The sequence below is a fragment of the Dromiciops gliroides genome, chromosome 4 (genome assembly GCF_019393635.1).
Source record: "Dromiciops gliroides isolate mDroGli1 chromosome 4, mDroGli1.pri, whole genome shotgun sequence".
NCBI lineage: Eukaryota > Metazoa > Chordata > Mammalia > Microbiotheria > Microbiotheriidae > Dromiciops > Dromiciops gliroides.
In genome coordinates this window covers 237,523,629-237,532,069 of record NC_057864.1, presented here as the reverse complement: position 1 = coordinate 237,532,069, position 8,441 = coordinate 237,523,629, and the positions used below count along the sequence as shown (strand labels likewise).

Here is an 8,441-nt window from a genome sequence, read left to right as displayed (position 1 = left end):
AACTGTTTCCCTGACCTTCATGGTACAGACATGCATATCTTCCCCTTCTTTTTGTTTCCTGATTTGTAAACCCTTACTTTCCCCGTCTGCCCTCGTCAAAATTCCATTGTACTTATCCTGCTTACGTATTCACATTCTATATAAAGTTGCTGAACCTGATGCTCAAGGTTTGATGAACGATTGGTAAGAATTCAGTGAAGCCTTCACTCTTATCTCTGAGTAGTTGAATGATGGTTGGCAGCAGTACCTAGTTGCAGATTATCTGACAAATTTTGGTCACAGACTCAGCTATTATCTCCATGCAGATGACTCTCAAAGCCTTCAGCCCTCCTTTCTTTAATTTTTGTCCCACATCTCCAACTGTCTCCTGGACAGCTCCACCTGGATGTCCCATAGATTTCTCAGACTTAATGTTTACTGAACTCATTATTCTTCATCCCTAACTCACCTTCTACTAACTTTCATATTTCTGTCACCAGTACCCACTCAACCTGGAATATCCAATCAGTTGAGTCTTTTCGGTTCCACTTCTTCACCTCTTCCATCTGTCTCTCTCTACTCACAACCAAAATCACCCTGAGAGGGGCAGCAAGATGGTGCAGTGGATAGAGCACCAGCCCTGGATTCAGGAGGACCTGAGTTCGAATCTGACCTCAGACACTTAACACTAGCTGTGTGACCCTGGGCAAGTCACTTAACCCCAATTGCCTCACACACACAAAAGAAAAAAGAAAAAACCATTCTGAGAATCCAGATCCTGATCACCTGTCACCCTAAATATTGCAATAGCTTTCTAAGAGTACCTCCCTATATCTAATTTCACTATCTCCAGTCCATCTTTCACACAGCTACCAGAGTGAGAATATTAAAGCACAGGCCTGACCCTGTCTCTCCTCTGCTCAAGAAACTTAAGTGTTTCCCCATTACCTTTAAACTGTAAGACCTCGAATGGATTGGCATTTAAAATCCCATTCAATTTGGCCTTAGGGTACTTTTCCAGGTTTATTACACATTACTTCTCAAACTCTGTGGTCCCATTTGTTGTTTAGTCATTTCAGTTGTGTCTGACTCTTCATAACCCCATTTAACATTTCTTGGGGAAGATAATGGAGATTTCTTTCTCCAGCTCATTTCACAGATGAAGAAACTGAGGCAAATAAGGTTACTTGACTTGCCCAGGATCACATAGCTAGTGTATGTCAAATGTCCATTTGAACTCAGGTCTTCCTGACTTCAGGTCAAGCGCTCTATGCCACCTAGCTGCCCATTGTCCTACATACAAGACATAAATTCTTCTACTTCTGCCTAGGCAAAAACTATCCCCTGTGCCTAGAAAGCTTTCCCTCCTCATCTCTGCCTTTTAGAACCTCTAGCTCCCTTCAAGGCCCGTAGTCCTGATTTAAAGATTCATTTCTAGGTTTCTAGGATTGTGGGGATGTTGAACACTTAAGAGTCCACACTGAAAAAAGTTTCTGGGAGAGCTGTTGTGAAACAGACTAGTCAAAAAGCAGATCTTATTATGTGCCAGGCTGCACTATGGTAATTGCTTAAGATAAAAATATAAAAATAAACCAGTCTCTGACTTCGAGTCCTCCTCCTCTTTCATATCTCTTCCCACGTCATTTCAGTCTCTTTCATATCATTTCCTTATTATTCTTCTCATCATTATCTTCTTTATCCTTTTTCATGAAAAGGTTTATTCACTAGTTAGGAAAAACAGACAAGACTCATTTCAGAGAAAATAACATCCACTCTCTTCTCAACAAACAGTCTGGGTAGGGATAGATACATAGATCTGGGAATCATTTACATAGAGATAACTAAACCTATGGAGACTGATGCAGTTGCCAAGTGAGAAAGTATAGCTCTTTGACATACCCACAGTCAGGGGGCATGATCTGGATGTTGATCCAGCAAAGGACACTGTGAAGGATAAGCCAGACAGGAAAAGAACCAGGAGAGAGCATTGTCATGAAATCCCAGAGAAAAAAAGATTATGCAGGCGAGAAGGTATTTACCAATGTCAAATGCTGTAGAAAGGTCAAGAAGGTTGAAGAATGAAAAAGATCATCAGATCCAGCAATTAAAATGGATTATTAGTAATTTAGTAGAGATTAGTTTCTTTGGGGGGGGGGCGGTAACAGGGCAATGCGGGTTAAGTGACTTGCCGGGGTCATACAGCTAGTATCAAGTATGAGGTCGGATTTGAACTCAGGTCCTCCTGAATCCAGGGCTGGTGCTTTAGCTGGTGCACCACCTAGCTGCTCCTAGAGTAGTTTCATATCAGTTTTGAGGCCAGAAATCAGACTGCAAACCTCTGAAGTCAGAGGATAAAAAAATTGAGGCAAAAAGTGTAGACAGTTATGTTAGGAGTCAGGTGGAGAAAGAGATAGATATAATGACCTTTTACAAGAAGAAAGGAGTATGAACTCAAGAGTATCATAAAAACCCCACAAAAAATGCAAAAGGGTAACCTTGGAGAGAATCGAGATTATAATCCCGAAGAATTAATGAACGAATCAAGAAGCTGCTTTCAAGAAAACATAACCGAGATAGTTTATGCTGACCAAAAGTTAATTAAAATTAGACAAGCTACACCTCAAAATTAGCATAGAAAACCAAGACTTAAGAAAAAAAACCTACAATCTCTAGACCAAATAGGCTTTGTAAAATTAATCCTAATTACATTGTAGTACACGTACAACAAAATTGGGTTCAAGCAACTTTTAAGTTAATTAAAAAAATTCCCCAAACCCCTTAAGAAACCGTACTCAAGTGCTATTACTGCTTTCTGTGAGAACGTGTGGCTCTTAAAAGAGCCTTTTGATTATTTCGAGCTTCATTCTGGCTTACGCCCTCTCCCCGCGGATGCGGCGGGCCAGCTGAATGTCTTTGGGCATGATGGTCACCCGCTTGGCGTGGATGGCGCACAAGTTGGTGTCCTCAAACAGGCCCACGAGATAGGATTCACTCGCCTCCTGCAAGGCCATCACAGCCGAGCTCTGGAAGCGCAGGTCGGTCTTGAAGTCCTGCGCGATCTCACGCACCAGCCGCTGGAAGGGTAGCTTTCGGATCAGCAGCTCGGTGGACTTCTGATAACGACGGATTTCTCGCAGCGCCACGGTGCCGGGCCGGTAGCGGTGAGGCTTCTTCACACCACCAGTAGCAGGAGCGCTCTTCCGGGCAGCCTTCGTAGCCAGTTGTTTGCGGGGTGCCTTCCCTCCCGTAGACTTGCGAGCAGTTTGCTTGGTTCGAGCCATTTTGCGAAAGAGCACCTAACACAAGACGTTCGTAAGAAAAGTACAATTGAGTTGGTTCGGGCTCTATTTATAGAAGTGACTCTCTCCTGATTGGACAAAACAACATTCGAAAGTCCCGCGTTATGTTTTAACTGGCTTTTAATTCAATCCTCCAAGTCCACCGAGTAAAAAGCCAGTTTAATGAGGAAAATCAATACTGAAGATTTTCCTTGCCTCTAGAATTAAAATGTTCGTCCAAATAAAACTAATTCCCTTCCCCCTCCTTTAACATTTTTAAAAGCCGCGATGGTTTATGATTGGTCTTTTCTTTTGTTTGCGTTTTTTTGTCTTTCTTAAAGCAGAAATCATTAGATTCTCTGAACTACCAACAATACTCAGAGGAGACAGAAACATTCTTTTTTATTTTTAGTATTTACTTTTTCTTTCTTTCTTTTTTTTTTTGCCCAAATCACATCTCGTAGGAAGGAAACCCGGAAGTGGAGGTGGAGGTGGAGGGGCATAAATGTGCTTTTGAGAAGGATGCACAATGGGATACGGTTAATAAAATCACATTTGAAAAAATACTTTTCCTAGCTCTTATAAGCACCAGTTACATGTATCGAATTGGATGAGAATTTCCCAGAGATTTCAGAGCTCAAAGTCTAATTGTCTTTATGTGAATTCAGTCATTTCAATATTATATTGAAATATTATATCTCGAGCTGTAAGGAAGCTTAGCGATGTGGCCATAAGTCAACTCTGTTATTTAACAGAAGAGAAAACTAACTCCCAGATAAGGAAACGAATTACCAGAAGTCAAATACAGTCCAACAAATCCAGGGTTCTTTCCCACCAGATCGGAGCTTGTTTGTCTGTGATTCACGGACTTTGTAAATGGTACGTGCATAGATTTCAGGGGGTAAGTGAACTTGCTCACGCGGGTGGGGGACTGGGGTGGGGGAGATACATCTTTATTTTCATTAACCTCTAACTAAAATTCGACATATTCTTCAATTAAAAAAGAAACATTCATTCTGATAATAGCTTTACCAGATTGTCAAAGCAGTCCATCACACACAGAAAATGTTTTAAGATCCTCGGCGTTATACTTTGTGGGAGCTGGAATTTAGGCGGCAATTTGTCTAAACTGCAAGCTCCACACAGAGCCAGAGTATTTTCACCGGAACCCTGGGCGGCGGAAGGGATGGGAATGGGGGTGGGGGTGGAGTGGAGTGAAGAGTTGGGTGTGGGAGGTGGTGGACCCCGGCGAAGGAGGCTGAATAAGAAAGGACTTCCTCCTTTTTCTCTCCTCCCTCTGCCCCTCCCTTCGCTCCCCTCTCGTTCCTCTTTCCTCTCCCCCGTCGCGTTCCTTTAAGCGGAGCTTTGATATGGAGGTACGTTCCAAAGGTCTTCGAGTCGGCTTTCCCCCTCTTCCTTTAGACCACCTTTCCAGTACTGGGTTGGTTTGCTAGAATGCCTGACTGCCTGAAATAGAGATAACTGTATACTCCCTTCTTCCCAAATACCTATAGCTTTCTTTTCCCGAGAGTCAAAGGAAGTGGGAAGTGGGAGGGGAAACAAAGGCGAGCTAGAATTCCTGAGAAAACAGAAAGCTGGGATTACCCTCAACTGCTCAGGGTGAGCTGGCCTACAGGAGCAGAGCTGCAGTCATCAGGCTGGTTTTGCCTGTTCTCATCTCTAGCCCTGGCCTCCTCCAGCACTGAAAGGGAGGTTATAAGACAAAGAGGGGAGACATAGAATGGCGAGTGGAACCAGATGACCCTCATTACAACTTCCCTTAACTTTCATGGAAACCAGGTGGTTTTATCGCTCGCGCCTTCATGTTCAATTGAGTATTTGGGCTAAGGAGAGCTTTGCCGCTTAAGTACCCAAGGTTCTGAATTCAGTGGCTGCCGGGCACAAGGCCCAGTCTTAAGGCATGGGCATCTTTATCACTATGTATTTTCCACATGAGATTATCTGGCATCACTTGAACCTGGTGCTTCAACAAAGACTTGGGGGTGGGGGGTGCCATTTAGAAACAAAGGAAAGCAGAATGCTTTCGGAAATCCCCTACGGGATTTAAATTTAAGATTTTAAATTGATTTCAACCCTAACAAATTGCGGACAAGTCCATTCAAGTACTGGAGAAAAAAACTGGGGTACATTTTGCTTTGCTATACATCACATAATCACTTTGAAAATGCATCAACTCTTTTCTGAAAATGTGGGTGGCTCTCAAAAGAGCCTTTGGTTTTCAGTAGGATCAAAGACAAAGTACGAGACAGTCTCGACTTATTTTCCCTTGACTTTGTGGTGGCTCTCGGTCTTCTTGGGCAGAAGCACCGCCTGAATGTTAGGCAGGACGCCACCCTGAGCAATAGTGACTTTGCCCAGTAGCTTGTTGAGTTCCTCGTCGTTGCGAATGGCTAGTTGAAGATGCCGGGGAATGATACGCGTCTTCTTGTTATCCCGAGCTGCATTGCCGGCCAACTCCAAGATTTCGGCAGTCAGATACTCTAGGACAGCGGCTAAGTACACCGGTGCTCCAGCTCCAACCCGCTCCGAATAGCTACCTTTTCGGAGAAGACGGTGTACACGGCCCACTGGGAACTGCAAACCAGCCCGGGAGGAGCGCGACTTTGCCTTAGCTCGAGCCTTGCCGCCTTGTTTTCCACGTCCAGACATGGTCACAAATGGAAAGTTGCTCTGAGTATTGGAGTAGAGAATTCAAACCAATGCAGCAAAAGTACAAAATGACCGTCTTATAAACTGTACTGAGCGCGAAAATAGAGCACTCTGATTGGCTGATTTATAGTACCAGTGGAAAAGCTCGTTTTCAATTGGTTACATTTATAAGCCTTCCCACCTCTTTCAAATGATGAATCTACTAAAGATTTTGATGATAAAAGTGAAGGGGAAGAAGGTGGGGGAAGGGAAAGGAGAACAGAGTAAGGGGAGAATTGCGCCTCTAATGTTAAGGGATGGCCAACAGAGACAGAAACAGGTACAACGAAAAAATAAGGACTGTGGATGAAACGTTCACTGTCATTAAAATATGTGAATAGGGACACTATGTGGAAGTGGGATTAGACTTGCTCTGCTTGGACTCAGAATGAAGTTGGAGTTATTCGTGATGTAAGAAAAACAAAACAAAACTTGCTTACAGTTAAGAGTTAATTGGGGGAGCAGCTAGGTGGCGCAGTGGATAAAGCACTGGCCTTGGATTCAGGAGGACCTGAGTTCAAATTCAACTTCAGACTCTTGACACTTACTAGCTGTGTGACCCTGGCCAAGTCACTTAACCCTCATTGCCCCACCAAAAAAAAATAAAAAAAAAAAGAGTTAATTGGGGGGCAGCTGGGTGGCACAGTGGATAGAGCACCGGCCCTGGAGTCAGGAGGACCTGAGTTCAAATCTGGCCTGAGACACTTGACACTTACTAGCTGTGTGACCCTGGCCAAGCCACTTAACCCCAATTGCCTCCTCCTCCCAAAAAAAGGAGGAAAAAGAGTTAATTGGGGGCAGCTAGGTGGTACAAATAGATAAGGCACCAGCCTGAGGAGGATCTGAGTTAAAATTTTACCTCAGACTTTTGACACTGTGTGACCCTGGGCAAATCACTTAGCCCTCATTGCCCCACAAAAACAAAAACAAAAAAGAGTTAATGAGGAATGAGATGCTTTAGGCATAGAAGTCTTCAAAGGAATGAGATGCTTTAGGTATAGAAGTCTTCAAAGATTGGAAGACCATTTATCTGATATGTTGTCAGCTTTGAGATTCTTTAGAAAAAGACATAAAAAAGATACCTCATAAAAAGAGATGGATATGAAATACTAAGTACTGGTTATCACAGATACTCCCTACAACAATGCACATCAAAACACATTTTACCTGCCCAGTCTGTTCAATTCTTGTCTATATCCTCCATAAATCCTCCAAACAAGGTCCAGCCAATGTCCTGGAAACCTTCTTTTGACATTGTGTGTATGCAAATAGAGTACTGTATTAAGTAATGATAATAAAAAGAAAGCCAAAAATTATATCGAGTAATTTACACAATGTAAATAAGTACATAAAAGAAAAATGCAAAGTATATGGAAGGTAATCACATGGGGAAGGCACTATCAGCTCTGGAGAGAAGGAAAATCCTCCTGCAGAAGATAAGATTTAAGCTATCTTGAAGGAAGCCAGGGAAATTTAGCAGTAGTGTTGAAGAGGGAGAGCATTCTAGACATGCAGCATGGCCAATACTCTTCAATACAGTTGCACTGATCTATTTGCTGTTATTCACATATCACATTCCATCTCCTAATTTTGAGTTTTTGATATGGCTTGTCCCCCCTGCCTGGGGGACTACCTGGAATTCTCTTCCTCCTCCCTTTAAGCTCCCATAAGATAAAGATCTTCTAAAGTCCATCTACCTACCTGCTAGTATACTACTGTATATATATCTTGTTTGTATGGAATTATTAATAGGTGTGTACAAGTGTCACCCAACTCTCATCTGTGGTTCCAAGAAGCTGCGGCATATACACCCCAGCCATGCCAAAGTAAACCATTTCAGCTGACAGCCAAAACCAGGTCGAGGGTAACCTACTGGTCTGAAACCTGTTGGTGAGTTAGGAGGGTGTCATGGGGCGCAGAGCACCCCAGAATTTCTCTGGGGCACACCGAGGAATCTTCTCCTTGAGAAACTAAACCAGAGGACAGATAAGGCCTAGAGGAACCAAATCGGACTGAGCTAGCTTCGGATTTCCTACCCTTCATTCCTTATCCTGGGGAGATAAGTTTGGGTGTGGCTTCGGCCTTTGTGTTCTGAAGAGGGATCCGTAGCCACCCCTCACCCAATTCCTCTAGTCACTACTAGTGGGGGATGGTCCTCCACTCCTCACCCAATTCCCCCAGCTACCACCAGTGGGGGATGGTCCACCTTCATTAAAGGAACTTTTCACGGGCAGATGGTCCACCCCCATCAGTCCTCTATAAAAGTACCTTCCGGTCTCCTGTTCGAGGAGATTTGGTACCTCTGAGCCATGTGCTTTATGCCAAATCTCCCCATGAAAAGTCTAAGGATTTCTTTCATGGTTTCCCTCCCCCCACCCTTCCCTTCCCTTGCTCCTAAATAAACTATCACCTTGTTCTAACTAAGTTTTGTGTGCAAGAGGGTGTAATTCTTTAAAGAGGAATTCCCAAGAACCC

The 8,441-nt window shown here is 43.5% G+C and overlaps 2 protein-coding genes across 2 annotated transcripts; both read right to left on the bottom strand.

The window, feature by feature from the left end:
• Positions 1–2,842: 2,842 nt before the first annotated feature.
• LOC122725580 (histone H3-like) lies at positions 2,843–3,274 on the bottom strand. Its single transcript, XM_043962772.1, has one exon. It carries the CDS (start codon positions 3,258–3,260, stop codon positions 2,850–2,852), a length of 411 nt encoding a protein of 136 aa, XP_043818707.1. The 5' UTR covers positions 3,261–3,274; the 3' UTR covers positions 2,843–2,849.
• Positions 3,275–5,534: 2,260 nt separating this feature from the next.
• Positions 5,535–5,927, bottom strand: LOC122755367 (histone H2A type 1-like). Its single transcript, XM_044003707.1, has one exon. It carries the CDS (start codon positions 5,925–5,927, stop codon positions 5,535–5,537), a length of 393 nt encoding a protein of 130 aa, XP_043859642.1.
• Between the last annotated feature and the right edge of the window lie 2,514 nt (positions 5,928–8,441).

Excerpts from the sequence above, each read along its gene's own strand:
- LOC122725580 (XM_043962772.1), bottom strand. The coding sequence starts at position 3,260 with ATGGCTCGAACCAAGCAAACTGCTCGCAAGTCTACGGGAGGGAAGGCA.
- LOC122755367 (XM_044003707.1), bottom strand. The coding sequence starts at position 5,927 with ATGTCTGGACGTGGAAAACAAGGCGGCAAGGCTCGAGCTAAGGCAAAG.